Source organism: Balaenoptera ricei, chromosome 16 (assembly GCF_028023285.1).
Source record: "Balaenoptera ricei isolate mBalRic1 chromosome 16, mBalRic1.hap2, whole genome shotgun sequence".
Classification (NCBI taxonomy): domain Eukaryota; kingdom Metazoa; phylum Chordata; class Mammalia; order Artiodactyla; family Balaenopteridae; genus Balaenoptera; species Balaenoptera ricei.
Genome location: NC_082654.1, coordinates 25,086,138 through 25,104,213, shown reverse-complemented (window position 1 = coordinate 25,104,213; position 18,076 = coordinate 25,086,138). Strand labels below are relative to the sequence as shown.

The window sequence follows — 18,076 nt, the reverse complement described above, 5'->3', positions numbered from 1 at the left end:
ATTTGGATCGTGGCGTTTTCATTGTCATTTGTCTCTAGGTATTTTTTGATTTCCTCTTTGATTTCTTCATTGATCTCTTGGTTATTTAGAAATGTATTGTTTAGCCTCCATGTGTTTGTGTTTTTTACGTTTTTCCCCCTGTAATTGATTTCTAATCTCATAGCACTGTGGTCAGAAAAGATGCTTGATATGATTTCAATTTTCTTAAATTTACTGAGGCTTGATTTGTGACCCAAGATGTGATCTATCCTGGAGAATGTTCCGTGCGCACTTGAGAAGAAAGTGTGATCTGCTGTTTTTGGATGGAATGTCCTATAAATATCAATTAACTCTATCTGGTCTATTGTGTCATTTAAAGCTTGTGTTTCTTTATTAATTTTCTGTTTGGATGATCTGTCCATTGGTGTAAGTGAGGTGTTAAGGTCCCCCACTGTTATTGTGTTACTGTGGATTTCCCCTTTTATAGCTGTTAGCAGTTGCCTTATGTATTGAAGTGCTCCTATGTTGGGTGCATATATATTTATAATTGTTATATCTTCTTCTTGGATTGATCCTTTGATCATTATGTAGTGTCCTTCCTTGTCTCTTGTAACATTCTTTATTTTAAAGTCTATTTTATCTGATATGAGTATTGCTACTCCAGCTTTCTTTTGATTTCCATTTGCATGGAATATCTTTTTCCATCCCCTCACTTTCAGTCTGAATGTGTCCCTAGGTCTGAAGTGGGTCTCTTGTACACAGCATATATATGGGTCTTGTTTTTGTATCCATTCAGCAAGCCTGTGTCTTGTGTTTGGAGCATTTAATCCATTCACATTTAAGGTAATTATCTATATGTATGTTCCTATGACCATTTTCTTAATTGTTTTGGGTTTGTTTTTGTAGGTCCTTTTCTTCTCTTGTGTTTCCCACTTAGAGAAGTTCCTTTAGCATTTGTTGTAGAGCTGGTTTGGTGGTGCTGAATTCTCTTAGCTTTTGCTTGTCTGTAAAGCTTTTGATTTCTCCATTGAATCTGAATGAGATCCTTGCGGGGTAGAGTAATCTTGGTTGTAGGTTCTTCCCTTTCATCACTTTAAATATGTCATGCCACTCCCTTCTGGCTTGTAGAGTTTCTGCTGAGAAATCAGCTGTTAACCTTATGGGAGTTCCCTTGTATGTTATTTGTCATTTTTCCTTTGCTGCTTTCCATAATTTTTCTTTGTCTTTAATTTTTGCCAATTTGATTACTATGTGTCTTGGCGTGTTTCTCCCTGGGTTTATCCTGTATGGGACTCTGTGAGGCTCCTGGACTTGGGCGGCTATTTCCTTTCCCATGTTAGGGAAGTTTTCAACTATAATCTCTTCAAATATTTTCTCGGGTCCTTGCTCTCTCTCTTCTCCTTCTGAGACCCCTTATAACGCGAATGTTGTTGCATTTAATGTTGTCTCAGAGGTCTCTTAGGCTGTCTTCATTTCTTTTCATTCTTTTTTCTTTATTCTGTTCCGCAGCAGTGAATTCCACCATTCTGTCTTCCGGGTCACTTATCTGTTCTTCTGCCTCAGTTATTCTGCTATTGATTCCTTCTAGGGTATTTTTCATTTCAGTTATTGTGTTGTTCATCTCTGTTTGTTTGTTCTTTAATTCTTCTAGGTCTTTGTTAAACATTTCTTGCATCTTCTCGATCTTTGCCTCCATTCGTTTTCTGAGGTCCTGGATCATCTTCACTATCATTATTCTGAATTCTTTTTCTGGAAGGTTGCCTATCTCCACTTCATTTAGTTGTTTTTCTGGGGTTTTATCTTGTTCCTTCATCTGGTACATAGCCCTCTGCCTTTTCATCTTGTCTCTCTTTCTGTGAATGTGGATTTTGTTCCACAGGCTGCAGAATTGTAGTTCTTCTTGCTTCTGCTGATAGTCAGTTTTTATAACCAATGCCTAGGTGCTTGAAAAAGATATGTATTCTCTAAATGTTCAAGATTCGGGAGTCTATATGATGTTTGTCAGACCAACCTTGTTAATTGCATTGTCCAAATCTATAGCTTTCCTAATTTTTTTGTCTACCTAACTACTGAAAAAAAGTTTGGAGATTTGTCTATTTTTCCTTGTAGTTTTTGGCCTTAAGTACATTTTAGATTATGTTCACAAGGTGAGTAAAAGGTTATAGTTAACATTTCTTCCTGGTGAATTGTTCCTTTAATATTATGCAAGAACCCTGCTTAATCCTTATTGCTTTTACTTATAAAATTGTCTGATATTAATATAGCTTTACCAGGTTTTTTTGCATCATTTTTCTGTACTTTTAAACTTTTGGTGTCCTTATATTTCAGTGAGTCTCTTGTAATTAAAAAAAAACAAAAAACTTAATCTGATATCTTTGTTTTTTGACTTGTGTGTTTAGTCTATTTATATTTATTGATAATTTTAGGTTTATTTCTACTTCTTATTTTCTATTATTTACCCTGATTTGTTTTTTTTTTTTATGCTCAAATATAGTGTGTTCCTGCTTTCTGTTGGACTGAGTTTTCTTTATTCCCTCTTTTTCCCTCCACCACTCACTTCTCTCTCCTCATTACTCCCTATTCTCCTTTTCCTGGTGTATTTATTTATTTATTTTTGCTGAATAGTTATCACCGCTCAGTGTAATTCCGTCTCTCTCTGATTTCCTTAAAAATTTAATATGCATAGTTGACATCAAGTCTAAACAAATGTAAAGTTGATCAATATCCTTATCCTTCTTACAAACAGTGCAGGGACTTGGAATGTTTTAACTCCAATTACCTCCTACAGTCCTCCCAGTATTAGTCATCATCATCAGTATTTTATAGAGTCTATGAATTATTTATTCAGATTCACCAGAATATTAACCAGTTCTTTTGTTTTCTGTTTCTTCACCTCTCCAATTTCTTACCTCTAGGTTCCATCTCCTTCTTCTTGAAGTGCATCCTTTCATAGTTCTTAAAATGACAAATTTTTCAATGACTAACACTCTCTTTTGCTTGTCTGAAAATGTATTTATTTTGGCCTTACTTGTAAATGGTTAAGTTGAAACCCTGTTTTCTGCTTGTACTTTGAAGATGTTAGTCCTCTGTGTTAGCTTTTAATGATGCTGTTGAGGAGTCTGCTGTCAGTCTAATTATTATTGCTACTTTTTAAGTATCCTGCCCTTTCTTTGTTTGATTGTTAGAGTTTCTCTTTGTCCTTCGTGTTCTGGAATTTCAGCACAATGCATTTGGTATGAATTTAGTTTTAATTAATATGCTTAGGACTCATTGTGTTTCCTGAATCTGAGGATTCCTGTTGTTAAAAAACAAAATTCAACTGAGTAAATTTTAAAGATATTATTGGATTTTTCCAACAATTCATGAATTGGGCAACATTCCATCTAGCAATTAGAAAGGAACTCTAAAGAGCTGTACAAAATGGAAAACTTTTATAGGCAGAAGGGGGCAGGACAAGGAAGTTACTAGCAAAGAGTGTGTTGTCTCAGGCAAGGTCACCTTCCTTTGGGGTACAGCAGGAGTCTGTCAGGCAGATTTCCTCAATGACCAGGAATGACCAGTGCTGACCAGGTAATTTCAGACTGACCAGTTGAGATTACATTTCTAGGAAAGGCTGAAATTGCAATTGGGTTAGGCATTAAGTCTCAGTTTGTTGATGTGGGCTTAACACAAGTGACTGCATTTTGGGCCTTTCGTCTCTTTTTTTAACACTGTATCTTTGAATAATCTCTCCTTTATCTTTCTATTTTCACTCCTTCTGGAACTCTTATTAGATGTATGTTGGACTTCTTCACATTCTTTTTTTCTTATCTACTGACCTCTTTGATATTTTTCTTCTCTTTATTTATTGTGTTACATTTTCTCAGCTTTATCTTCTTGTTCACTAAGTCTCTCTTGAGGTGTGCTCATCTGCTATTAGCCAATCTATCAAGATTTTATTTTCAAAAATTTAGTTTTTATTTTCTAGTGATTCTTTTTCACATATGACTGGTCTTTGTTGATAGTGTCTTGATCTTTTATGTTTTTATTCCTTTCTTTATGTCTTCAATTAATTGAAACATTTATTTTATAGTCTTTATCTGATTGTTCTATTATTTGAAGGTCTTGGAGGTCGTTCCTATTGTTTACTGTGACTGCTGACTTTCATTCATGGTGGACTTTTTCCATTTGTGTTGGATTTTGGATTATGAACTCATTTTCAGAAAGGCTTTATTTATGGAACTCGGGAATGGTCCAGGTTAAGGGTATGTCCTTTCATTTGTTTCTGTCGGACGCTCTAAGAGATATCACTTGCTTAGGATAATTTTTTATGTTAAATTCTCATTTTGGGGCTTTCTAGACTACCTGGTTGATGTATATTAGAACTCTAAACTCTTATGATAGAAGACCCATGGATACAGATTCTCAGGGTAGGCTTTTTTTTTTCCCCACGCAGAACCAGGAGAGATAGTTGGATTTCCTTGTGGTCTTCCTGTCCCAGTGGGTGAATTTCTCTTTGTTGTCTCTTTACACTGAGGCTGTAACTCTTTTAAGTCCCTAACTTTATGTGGAGGAGTCTCAGTACTAACTACCCACTTCACGCAGGCTCAGTACCTCATCCTTTATCCTCTTATGGCCGTTAAACTCCAAGCCCCTTGTTCAGTGAGTCCAGCCATTTGTCCCAGTCAGCCCCCAAGAGAGAGCTGCAGTTTCTATTTACTGCTCTAATACGCAGTTCACCCTTTGATTTTGACATTTGAGGATCAAACTACTTGCAAACTCCATTTTGTGATTAAAAGGATGTGTTGTTTTGTTGAGCAAGTCTAATGCATTGTGGACTTCAGTTTTCAGGTTATTTAGTATGCCATAATGCCATAAACAGAAATTTCTTGTTTATTCTAATCCCTAGTTTTCTCATCCATAAACTGGTACAATAAGTACCCACCCACAGAATTGAGTGGAAGTGCACATACAGTTTGATCAGAGTGTTTAGTTATCATTAACATTATGGTGATGATTGTTAATATTATTAACCAAAAAGCGTTTTTTTCCCAGGTCTCCAAAGCTTAATATCCTGCCTCACTCCCCTCTGTCCAGTTCCTCATTTCACCTTTCTTTTGGATGGTTGGGCTGCCCTGGGTCTGCTGTGAATTTTCTTCCAGAGCTTGCACATCTGCTGGCAAACAAGCCTTGGTATCTTGGTGAAACCCTGGGTGCTCCACGGGGTTTGACAGTTTCTCAATTTCATCTGTTTTATTAAATTATTAGAGAAGTTCTCTAAACTCACAACAGAACATTTTGCAATTAGGAAGATTTTTGGTTGAACTCTTCTGAGTATCAGAACATTTTTTAAATGATTGTTTAATCTGTTACATGGTGCTGAAGAGCCCCTATCATTTCCCAGCAGCAGATGTAATGGAAGTCTATTTGCCCCCAATAGACTGTGAGTTCTTTGAGGAAAGGCACTTGTTAATTAATCCTTCTAACCCCAATGCCTGATACAGAACCAGGCATATAATAAGTGCTCAGTAAAGATGGACAGGCTCTTTGCCTGGGCAACTCCTGTTCACCCTTTAGACCTGAGACTAAATGCTCGCTCCTCAGGGGTCCCTCTTAGGTCTCTAGGTTAGGTTTCTTGGTACACGTTCCCATACCTTGACTTCACTTTCATACCACTGTCACACTTGTAATTAATGAAATAATTGCAATTGTGTGCTTAGTGACTTTCCTGCTAGACCATAAGCTTTCCAAAGGCAGTTCCCGTGTCTATTGCAATGATTATTTCATCCCTCGCAAATATTTATTTAGTGACTGATTAAATGTTGCAAGAACGGTGGTCCTTCAATAAGTGATGTGTCCCACAGTCATTTGAGTTCTGTCTTTGAGCTCTGAGAGGTTATGGGAATTACTGTTCCTGTTGCCTCTGCATTTGTGTTATTAACTTCTAACTTTGCAGGAGCCTGGAATTTACTGTGTTTTACAATGTTGTGTTAGTTTCTGCTATATAACAAAGTGAATCAGCTATACATATACATATATCCCCATGTCCCCTCCCTCTTGCGTCTCCCTCCCACCCTCCCCATCCCACACGGAGCTGATCTCCCTGTGCTATGCAGCTGCTTCCTGCTAGCTATCTATTTTACATTTGGTAGTGTATATATGTCCATGACACTCTCTCACTTTGTCCCAGCTTTCCCTTCCCCCTCTCCGTATCCTCAAGTCCATTCTCTACGTCTGTGTCTTTATTTCTGTCCTGCCCCTAGGTTCTTCAGAACCTTTTTTTTTTTTAGATTCCATATACATGTGTTAGCATACGGTATTTTTCTCTTTCTGACTTACTTCACTCTGTATGACAGACTCTAGGTCCATCCGCCTCACTACAAATAACTCAATTTCGTTTCTTTTTATGGCTGAGTAGTATGGAAAGCTGCTTCTTCCTTGGCATCTGGGTCCTGCCCTTTCAAGGTGAACTTTCTCTCTAATTTTATGACTGGGTGCAAGTTTGGTTTACTTAACTGTAAAATGGCTTGAATGATAAGAGGGTTTGGATGGATCTGTGCAAATTATTAGCTGTGCAGTGAGAGCAAACCTCATAGAACACATTTTTAGATAATTCTTTGGTAGGATCTTCATTTTTCTTTATCTTCTGATTGTCTTACATTTATTGAATGTTTACAGTGGGTTAGACCTTGTTCTAAATGCTTTGTATATGTATTATCTCATTTAATCATTGTCACACCCCAATGAGATAAGAGCTATTATCTTTCCCTTCACAGGCAGGAAACATGAGGCACAGAAAAGTTGAGAGACTTGTCCCCAAGGCCACACATCTGGCATTCGGTGGAGTTTTGAGTCTAACTGTGGCAGTCTGGCTCCATGGAAAACTAGGTCACTGATTTGATTCATCTGCAGACCACGTTGGTCATTAATGGGGAAAGGTCACATTTCTCACTGCGTCTAGAGCCTTGTCACTCTAAGCGTGGTCCTAGGACCAGTGGCATTGGCATCACCTGACAGCTTTTTAGAAATGCAGAATCGCAGGACCTCCCCAGGCCTTAATAAATCATAACCAGCATTATAACAAAGTTCCTAGGCATTCAGGATACTGGTTCAGACAGAGAAGCACTGAGGCCCCTTTCTTAGCTCCAAAGCAAGAGCCGTGGTTCAGGAAGGAACCCCACGACTCTTGGTTACTACATACATGGCCTTGCCTAGTTATCTAACCTTCTTATACTTTGGTCTCTTTCTCTGAAACTTGGAGCTCATCATCTTATCAGCATCCTTTTGTTGTTGTGAAGATGAAGGGAAAGAACTGCATAGAGCACTTAGCAGATGCCAGGGGGCAAGAGAATTGGCCAGTGCTCAAGAAATATCGTTACAGCTGGTCCTCCATATTTGTGGGTTCCACATCCGTGGATTCACCCAACTGCGGATCAAAAATATCTTAAAAAATTCCAGAAAGTTCCAAATAGCAAAAATTGAATTTGCCACATGCTGGCAACTGTTTATGTAGTATTCACATTGTATTAGGTGTTATAAGTAATCTAGAGACTATTTAAAGTATATGGGAGGATGTGTGTAGGTTATGTGCAAATACTATGGCATTTTATATAAGGGAATTGAGCATCCATGGATTTTGGTATCTGTGTGGGGTCCTGGAACCAACCTCCCATGGATACCGAGGGATGACTGTATTTCTGGGTTGGAGCATACTAACCTGACACCTTGGTCCTCAGCTCTTGAATTCCAAGGACTGAGATCTGGGAGGGAACTGACAAATGAGTGCACCCAGGATTTGAGGCATGTTTTAGGACCCCATAAACTCTTGAAGGCTACTGATGTTAGTATGAAAAGTCTAAAATGTTTCTTCGTTAATAGAGGCATGAGGATCCTTGATCCTGTTTGATAGCAGCCTGGATGCATTTGGCAGAAGCTACGGAGAGTTTTGAAGAGTGGAGGAAAATGACGGTAACAGCTCACACTTACTGCCTGCTGTGAGCACGCGCAGCCACTCCGTGCTAAAACATTTTGCTTTCATTGTATCCATAGGAAACCCAGTTGAGGTTGAGGCTGTTATTGTTTCCATTTTACAGAGGAGGAAACTGAGGCTTGGAAACAAAACTTGCCGAAGATTTTATGGCTAAGAAATTCCAGAGCTGCAATTATAAACCAGGGTTTAGTAAGCTATGGCCTGCAGTGGGCCATATCTGGCTCACCGCCTGTTTTTTTTTTTTTTTAAATTAATTAATTAATTAATTAATTAATTTTTGGCTGTGTTGGGTCTTCGTCTCTGTGTGAGGGCTTTCTCTAGTTGCGGCAAGAGGGGGCCACTCTTCATCGCGTCACCGCCTGTTTTTATATGGCCCACAATAAGAATAGTATTTATATATTTAAGGGATTAGAAAAAAATCAAAAGAATAATATCTTGTGACATGTAAAAATGATATGAAATTCAAATTTCAGTGTCCACAAATGAAGCTTTCTTGGTGCACAGCCATGCTTATCCACTCATCTATTGTACATGACTCCTTTTATGCTGCAACAGCAGAGTTGAGTATTTGTGACAGAGACTGTATGGCCCACAAAGTCCACAGGACTTACTGTTTGGCCTTTTACAGGAAGGGTTTCCTGCCTCCTCTTCGAAACCTTCGTCACCGGAATCCAGAACAGAGCCTCTCACCACTGCCCTATGGTGCCTCCGCATAAAGCCACTAAGCATCCCATTTCCATGACCACTTTCTCTCCCAAATTCCAAAGTAATTATAAAATTATTAATGCACTGCCTTAAGATATGGAAGGTGAATTCTAACATCGTGTCCCAGTTGCTGGTGGTGTGATGGACACCAACCACAGTTCTGGCCCATTCTGTTCGAGGATAGCTAAGTGACCATGCTCCCCAAACAGAGGTGAAGTTGTTGAAGATGTTCCCTCCCTAGAGAGACGGAGGGACTGAAAGGCACAGTGTAAGCCGGAGCTGTTGACTAGAAGCCCATCTGCAGGCTTTTGTTTGGGTCTAAAATCAAAGGGAAGAAGAATGAGGTGAGAGGGGGATTACCTCCTGGAGAGCCTTGCTGTCCTCACCAGAGAATGTATAACGTGTTGGGAATGGCGGCAGTGGCTTCTTCCCCAGCGTGTTCCTGCTGGGCTGCTGCGCCCCTGCCACCTCTTCCAGGAATCCCGGGGGATTCCTGCTGTCCTGCACATGCTCTTCCATGTCAGGGAGGATGGAAGGAGCAATTGGAGATGGGTTGTTCAGAAAACAAGCTGCTAATGCTGGCCCGACACAGAGATGCGCACACATCCGTGTGGGCTGCCTGCGGGGCACCATCTACCTCTATGCACCTGGTCTGTCTGGGTCAGCCTCAGTGTGAGCGCTTAGAGAGGGTGGCACCTCACTCATGGTCTTAGAGCACCACAGCAACCATTAGTGTCTGATGGGCACATTATCAAAGTGCCTTCCATATATTGTATCTCAGTCGTTCCCAAATGTTCGACTGGGGATTGGGAAAATCTGTATGTTTCCAAACAAATATTCTTTGGTTTGTAATGAAAGAGCACAATGTGTAGCATAAAGCCAATTTTACTTTTTAGTTTTGGGGACCTCTCTTTTTCCGTTGTCCTTCTTTCTTGCCTTTGGAGATGTAAGATGTTATTTTTTGAAATGGCATTCTCTTATTTTTTTGCGCATTCCTTTCTTTTTTTAAATTAATTTTTATTGGAGTATAGTTACTTTACGATGTTGTGTTAGTTTCTACTGTACAGCAAGATGAATCAGCTATACATATACATATATCCCCTCTGTTTTGGATTTCCTTCCCATTTAGATCACCCCAGTGCATTAAGTAGAGTTCCCTGTGCTATACAGTATGTTCTCATTAGTTATCTATTTTATACATAGTATCAATAGTGTATATATGTCAATCCCAATCTCTCAATTCCTCCCACCCCCCTGTTTCCCCCTTGGTACCCATAGCATTCCCACAGCTGACTGGTGGGCTAGACCTTTGATTTGGTTAGGAAGGGTTTTGTTCATGTTATGTGATTTGAAATAAGTGGTTTTTGAAAGGGGCTGTCTTGATCAACTTCCTTCTCCTCACCCCTGTTTTCATCTCAGTATTGAGTTAGGGTTGAGGCATTTTAAAGTTTCAGAAATCCAGGGCAAAGCAGGCCTGATTCCAGAGGTTTCATTAGACAGACAGTAAGTCTGAGGTAGATACGGAGGCTCTTCCCTCTCCTCATGGGAACACCTTCTATACCCACAAGAAGAAAGGAACTTCTGCCCAACTTCCCACCCATTTCTCCAACCCTTTCCAAGACTCCTTTCCCTCCCCACCCTCATCCCCCCAAGACCGGAAAGGGAGTCATTGCTCATCTGATTGGTCACAGCCTGAAACTTGGGCCACTTGTTGCTGATGGGCCAGGTCATCATATGTTAAATAGCTCCTGCCCTTGTGCTGAAGCTCTCTTGCTCTTCCAGTTTCTGTGTCAGAGGTCAGCAGGCCAGGGCAAGATACACCATGTCCACCATCCACCCTAAATCCTATGTATCTTCGATTAGGTGGATAGGCCTCATTGGATCTGTTCTGCCTGACGACTTAAGATACGAGAGAGAGAGAGAGAGAGAGAGGTTAAATCTCTTGGTCCCAACAATTATCTAGCCCAATGGACAAGAGAAGCCTTTCATGGCAGATGGTGTGGGTGATATCAGATAGAAAAGCATAGTGATTAAGAGCTCAGACTCTTGAGCAAATCAGATGTGTGAGTCCAGGGTTACGCATGATACCGTGTGACCCCAACCAAGTTACTTTACTTCCCTAAGCCTCAGTTCTTGATTTGTAAAATACAGATTATAATAATACCTTTCATATGAGGTTTTTGTGTAGATTAATCAAGATCATTTGTATCAAGCACATAGCCTCATGCTTGCACTGAATGAATGTTAGCTGCTATTATCATAGATTGCACATTGGATGTAGATTTTAGAAGGATTCCGAAACTAGTAACTTATAAATGGCTTAGTATAACAACTCAGCATTTCATAGGCAAACTCACTTTTGGGAATAATCACATAGACCCACACATTCTTAGGGAAGCCTCTCACGTTCTCTCTATGGTGACTGGAGCATTAACTGGTGTGCTCATGAAATAGGTTCTGTGATGACCTTGGTATCAGATAGCTTTTGCTGTATAACAAACCAATCCAAAACATAGTGGCTTAAAACAAAGTCATTTGTTAGATTTTGATCCTATCAGTTGGCAATTTAGGCTGGGCTCAGCCAGCCAGTTTTTCTGTTGGGCTTGTCTGGACTCACTTGTGTTTCTGCAGGCAGCTGGCAGGTTGCTAGGAGCTGGTTGACTTAGATGGTATGTAATTCACATGTATGGTGCTTGGTGCTGGCAGTCGGCTGGAGTGATGGGAGTGACAGACCACATGTGTCCACTAGGCTAGCCCAGGTTTATTCTCCTGATGTCAGTCTCAGGGTTTCCAAGAGCAGCAAGAAAGGACAAGCCCCAACATGCAAGTGCTTTTTGAGCCTCCATTTGTGTCATGCTTGCTAATGTTCCATTGACCAATGCAAGTAACATGGCCAAGCCCAGAGTAAATGTGGAAGAGGATTAAGATCAGGAGACATGCAGCCATTATTGCAACAATATGCCACAGTCTCCTTTCTTCTGTGAATCTGAGGGGAAATACTTTGCGTTTAAGCATTCAAGTGGTATAAGATCTCTTTTTTTAAATCCTTTGTCAGATATGGTATTTTAATATGCTTGGCATCTGGTCGCTCTCCTTGGATTTTATTGCTGACATGTTTTTCTTTTCTTTAATCTTTTATTCCCTTTATTTGGGAAATTATAGTTTGCTGCAGGACATAGTTCTTTTTATAGGAGAAACAGCTGTGATGTCATAACTGAGCACATTTCCTTAGGGATATGCATTTATCCCCATGCATTTGGAAACATGACCCATAATCCACTTGTTTATTTCTATTTTCGTCTCTGACTTCATATTGAATAAGAGCAAATATGTCAACCAAAAATATGTAAGTCGATAAATTAACCTTTTAAAAATGTTATTTACTATTTTCTTTTGATTTCTAGTTATTGAGCTCTAATAGATGAGGGAATGTTTTAAAAAATTCTTTCTTTTATAAGGGCCAGTTTGAATAAAGTTTCACAAAACCAAGTGATAAGCAGAATAATGTGAGGTTTTGGTGTCAGAAACTATTCACCTTTTTTTTTTTTTTTGGTAAGAGCAGTGTTTAAACAGGATATTTTTAATGCAAAAACAGATAGTAGTAATATGGCTAGTAACTGAAAATGGAAATAAATAGATTACTTAGAGTTCAAACAAAACATTCTCAATAAAGAATTTCTCAGTGGAACATTTAGGTTCTTATTGAATCTGTGCATAATTATATCTTACTCCCCAAATGAAACAGATTTCCAGTGATAAATGTTTCTGGACAGCAGCAAGATTCAATTCAGTTCATTTCAAGATGCAGATTTATTTGTGAAATTAGAAGAAAATAGTTGCCAGTGAGAACCTGGGGGAGTCCTATTTTTAGCTGCTATGTTGGTGTTTCACCCAGAAATATCTCAGAGATAGAAGTGCTTCTCACAAGGATGAGAAAAAACTGCAGCTGGAGCAGAAATTAATTTGTATTTATAGTTCAGACACCTACATGAATCCTTAATCTGTTTTTTTATGATTTTAGGGGAATTTATAGAATCGTTTAGATTGGAAGAAATCTCCAGTTGGTCATCAAGTTCCCTCTCCTTATAATGGCAGCACTGATTTTATTATCCTTAAAGCAGCTCTGATAGATGGGTGTCAAGTCTGGCTCATGTTTCATGCATTTAAAAATGTGTATTCCCTACCCTGAGTATATTTAATGTGTCGGAGACAGACCGGGAGCTGCCCATATGCCCAGGAGACCTTTTCTGAGTTCCTGACACACAGTCTTTTCTGGAACAGATGCCAAATATGTAGCATATTAAGCATTATATTGATGCCATCAAATCCAGTTTGCTTCAGGCTTCTGACAACTGGAAACATTTTTCCCAATGTGTACAGGGACCCAGGTGTGCTCTCTGCTCTGACATAATAACAGAAGGTCATTCCATCTTGGATCCTTTTGTCCTGCATACCTCCAGGGACCTGCCATTTCCCCCCCACCTCACCCCACCCCACCACCCCAGTTAAGAAAGCCTGCTTGGAAGACCAATTATGAACCAAAAGGTGTTTTGGGGTATCTCTAATATCTGCAGAAGTTTGTGAGGCACAAATAAATGCAAGATGTGATCCTTACCTGCAAGAAATTTATATTTGAGAAGATTCCTGAGGTATATCTGGGAAGAAATGAGACTGGTCTCTATGAGCAGTGTGTGAAAATCCAGATCATTACTTTATGGTTCCACTTAGTGAAGGATACCCAATTATGCATAATCATGTTATACTGGATACTGACAAAAGTGAGCGCCCAGTTATGCAGTATAGATGCTGTCTAGGACAGTATATAGTATGGTGTTTGCTGTTTAAAACAGCTGTAAGTGCCAAGGGGTAACAGCAGGGGAGAGTAATAAGAACTGGCTCCCTCAAGGACAAAGAAGATGTGATTGGGCTGGACTTTGATGTGTTAAGTTGACTCATCCAGCCATTACCTAAAAATATGAGTTGAGGAAGGATGGGATAGTGGTTGAGAGTGCAGACCTAGGTTTTGAGTCCTTGTTTTACCGGTGGCTGACTTTGTGACCTTGGGTAAGCAACTCACCCTCTCACAGCCCCAGTGACTCCAGCTGTAAAGTGGCGAGAGTAATAGTACCTGGTTGGGCTGTTGTGAGGATGAAATGAGGTGCCTCATTCAAACTGCCCAGGACAGAGCTGGACATGCAGTGTGGTAAGAGCTCACTGTGTGTGATGTTGGTGCTTCTGGGGTGGAAAAGGCACTGTGGAGACACAAGAGTGGAGTGATGGAAGGAGTTCCTGAAGGAGGCATATTTGGAAACAAGTGCAAAGGGCACTTTAGGCCAAGGGAAGATGGAGAGTCAAAGTTCTGGGATAGGGGTGAGTACATTTGGGATGTGGAGATGGAACTGAATAGCAGGGATGCATAACTGGCTAATTTGTGTTGGGGAGTGCCTTGGATAAGTTGGGTGGGGACCAATTATATGGTCTTAGAGAACAAGTACCAGCATTAAACTTGCGCCAGCAGACAACTATGGACTCTAATCGTGATAATGACCACAATTCTCATGGCAACAGTGATGGGTTTTGAATGCCTGTTGTATTATTGTGTGTCCAGTCCTATGATGGGTCTTGTATTTTATGTATTATTTTTAATCCTCACAGTAATTCCTGTTACTATGCATTAGGCCAATTTTACAAACAAGGAAACTGAGGCTCAGAGTGATCAAGCAATATGGTCCAGGTCACAAAGCTAACCAGTGGCAGACTTGGGGCTCAAACCCATTCAGTCTGGTGTGAGAGGTGAACCCCGTATTCTAGCCCAGGTTGGTTGGCCTGCAAGGCCTACGTTCTATAGGATATTAACCAGTCAGGGGTGTGACACAGTAAAAGTGATGAGAAGAAAAGACAGAAAGTCCCCAGTCAGGGACTGGGGCTGAAGGAACCGTTAAGAGATGGTTGTAGTGTAGGCCCAAGTTACTGAGGATATTGGCAAGGGACAGGTGCTAGGGTTGAGGAGAAAGGAGTAAATGCATGAAATCTTTAAAAGGATCAATTTATAGGACTTGGCAATTGAATGTCTGTGTAGGACAAAGAAGAAGAGTCAAAGGTGGCTTTCAGATTTCCATCCTGATCAGTGACAAGTGCCAGGTTGGTGCAGCGGATCACTGCCTTGGGGCCTGTTAACCACATCACACCCACCCTGCTCCTACTCTCCCACCATTTTCCCACCTCCCCACCCACACACAGAGCTGCCCAGGCTGAAACTTGGACCATGAGACTCTAAATCTTGAACAGAAGGTGAAAATAAAACAGGAAAGAAACCCCATGTCACATAAGGGCTGCAGTTACCATTACAGAAAAACGAGAGACTCTAGTAATTCTTTCCTCCCCACTTTCACTCTTCCTAACTGTGCCTCTGGTGGGCACTGGCAGTTAGAGTGAAAGAAATCTTTCCCCCACTATGTGTTCCAGTTGGTTACTGCTGGCGTATTGGGAGGCTGTTGATTTTTGCATGCTTAATTTGTATCCAACCCACCACACTAAATAGCTTCTCAGTAAATTTTCTGGGCTTTTTAGGTATATAATCATACCTTCTCTAAGAAGTGATGATTTTCTTCTTCCTTTCCAATAATTATTCAATTTGTTTTTGTTTCCTGACTCATCACTTTGTTTATAATATCGATATTTTAAAAAATTAGTTGGAATAACAAAAATAATGTTGATTTTTTTGAGCATCTGTAGGAAGGATGGATTGTAAATCAGAGAGGCTAAAGATAGAGTGAATGGCCAGGAGGCTACTGCAGTAGAATCATGATGTTATGATGCCCAAGGAAATTGAAAGGAAGGTAATAGTCACAAGAGAAAATGGGCTGGCCTTGTTATTGTGGCCTGGGCACACAAGATGACTTTCGGGCCTCAAATCCAAAGTTTGGTAATCTAGAAGTCACCGGGAACTTGACTCCGCTGTTAATAGAGTTTGAAGTTTACTGCAATCAATTCACCTGAAAAGAGGTGAGAATATAGAAATTAATTAGAATTCTCAGGTTATAAACTGCTCCAGGACTGTGGATTTAAAAGAAATTAGCTGGTATTTTAATTTTCTTCAATATTGCCATGGTCTGATTCTTAACCTACCTAGAGGCAAAACATCACATACTAACTACAATTTATAAGTGTTTTTTCCAGTTGACAAAACCGTTTTTCATACATCATCTCATTTGGTCTCCAACAACTCTGTGAGGTAGATGACGAGAGAAGTATCTAACATTTGCCCAGCAAGTTACAGTTTGCAAAATCCTCCCACCTACACAACCTCATTGAATACTCAGCACTCGCTGGTTTCTAACATGCACCCAAAAGGTTTATCTAATGGTGGTTTGCTACATGCAGACTTTTTGGTCTTTGAAAATGAAATTCCCCACGGAGAATGTCCTTCCTTGCCTTGTCCACATGCTGAACCTCTCTTCATTTCTCAAAACCCTGTTCAAGGAGGACATTATCTTTGCTCCTTCCTCACAAGAGAGAGGTAATGGACAGGGGTGGAGTGGAGGGAAGCTGGGCAAAGTAGCTCAGGAAGGGAGAACCCAGCCCTGTGGCCCTTGGGGGAGGAATATGGAGAGGATGGTTGACAAGAAGTCCTCTTGGCAATGCTGAGGGTTATGGAAACTTTGGTGTGGCCTTATCATCTTTGGCTTTCCCCCAAAGTAGAGGCAGTGGAGAAGGTTGTGTGAGGGTGTGTAGTATGCTGTTTAGAGGATGACATTTCATAAGCAAACACACATACATGCATCTAGAGGCTCCCATTCTGCAGCTCCTGTTAATTCCTTTGATTTTAGGAGAAGGAAAGGGAAAGCTCCTTTGATTGCTTGCAGGATCTTTCAGTGAATTGTGTCCAGTTTTGCAATGGAACTCAGAAGGCATCTCGTAGAGGCCGAGAGAGGAGAGAGTTTCAAAGAGGGGGTAGGTCATCACTGTTGGCATCTTCCAAGAGTAGGACAGAGGGAAGGATGTGCCCACAAGGAAGCCACCCACTGATGCCCTTTTAGGGTCCAGTTCTGCGAGGTTGTTGGGCACAGAAGCCTGGCCACCAGGGGCCCAGAAGGGAAGAGACGGTGAGAGAATGGAGGAGGTAGACTTGGGTTACTTGTGTAAGACATTTGGCTGTGAAGGATTGGGGAAAAAGTTTTTTAAAACATACATGTAAACTATTATAAAAAATGCAAAAACATACATATAAACTGTTACAAAAGATTCAAAGAATTTAGAAACACATAGAATAAACCATGCAAGACCTCTGTCCCTTTTCATTGCACACCCGAGTGTAATGGAGTGACACGTGCTCTTTCAATCCTTGGTAAACATTTTAGAGAGAAAGGGCGAGATTAATGTGAATGTCAGGCATGAGTGCAGAGAGTAAGCCCAGAAGAAGGAGAGGAGGAGATTCAAGGTAGGCATGATATGTGTGTGTGTGTGGGGGGGGGGGGGCGGGGGGTGTAGTATGTGTGGTTTTATATGCATGGGTGTATGTCTACATATGTTTATTCATCCACACGCACTGGGAGAGAGGATGAAGGTGTCCAGCTCTTCATTCAACATGGACAGGAAGGAAGAGAGCATTTATTAGCACTGATGTCTTATGATGAAGATTGGGGTCTCTTAAGACACCTCTGTGTGTTCAGATCAAGTCATCTGCTGAGAGGGAGTGTGACCAAGGTGAAATTGGAGTCCCGAGGAAGGAGGTCGGGAGAGGATGCTGAGGAGGTGACATCTGGGTGTTCACAAGACACGAAAGTGAGGATTGCTGAGGAGACGGAGGGAACACATCACCGTGCACAGCTGGACTTAGTAATGGCCCCACTCTGCACGTCCGTTCTGCAGTTCCCTCCAGCAGCACTGGTGGCCTGGGAGCTGAGAAACTGGACAGTTGGACAGAGGTCGTACTGGGAGTGTGCACGGCAGGCATGACAGAAGGTTGGAGGAGGGGGTTGAGAGTGTAGAGGGCACTTGGAAGTATTTGACTCTGGGGAAGGAGTTGGGGAAGCAAAACAGTAAAGCCAGGAGGAGGCTAATGGGCTGAGTGGAGCGGGAAGGTTGAGTGATTGTAGGTCCCAGGGAGGGCAGAGAGTGAAGGAGTGAGAGAAATAATAAGTTAGGAGTCTGCATTCAGAGAGGGGAACATGGAGCTGGAGCATTTTAAAGCCTGCTCTTGGATTAATGGCATTCATATTAAACTGGCTATGGAATTTCAGGTGTACTATTTCAACTGGATAAAAGCAAAAAAAAAAAAAAAAAAAAAGCCAGTGCCTATAGTGGTGTATCAGACTCTATTTCCTGAATTTGTTTATGAAAATTTCCTTGTTATTGAAGCATCCCTTAGTGTCATTTCTGAAAATCATTATGTCTCCCAATGGCATGTATTTGGAGAAGTCT

At 40.8% G+C, this 18,076-nt stretch overlaps 1 protein-coding gene across 2 annotated transcripts in view; it reads left to right on the top strand.

Moving 5' to 3' along the window:
* The window catches only part of CFAP58 (cilia and flagella associated protein 58), a 108,442-nt gene that overhangs the window by 50,880 nt on the left and 39,486 nt on the right, over positions 1–18,076 (top strand). The window contains exon 16 of one of the 2 annotated variants that reach the window (XM_059899865.1): positions 7,837–7,917. The exons of the other annotated variant lie outside the window; for it this stretch is intronic. Within the exon in view, the coding sequence (XP_059755848.1) occupies positions 7,837–7,854 (18 nt within the window). The 3' untranslated portion in view covers positions 7,855–7,917. Of the gene's footprint in view, positions 1–7,836; positions 7,918–18,076 lie in introns of those variants that run through there. 2 annotated transcript variants of the gene reach the window in all.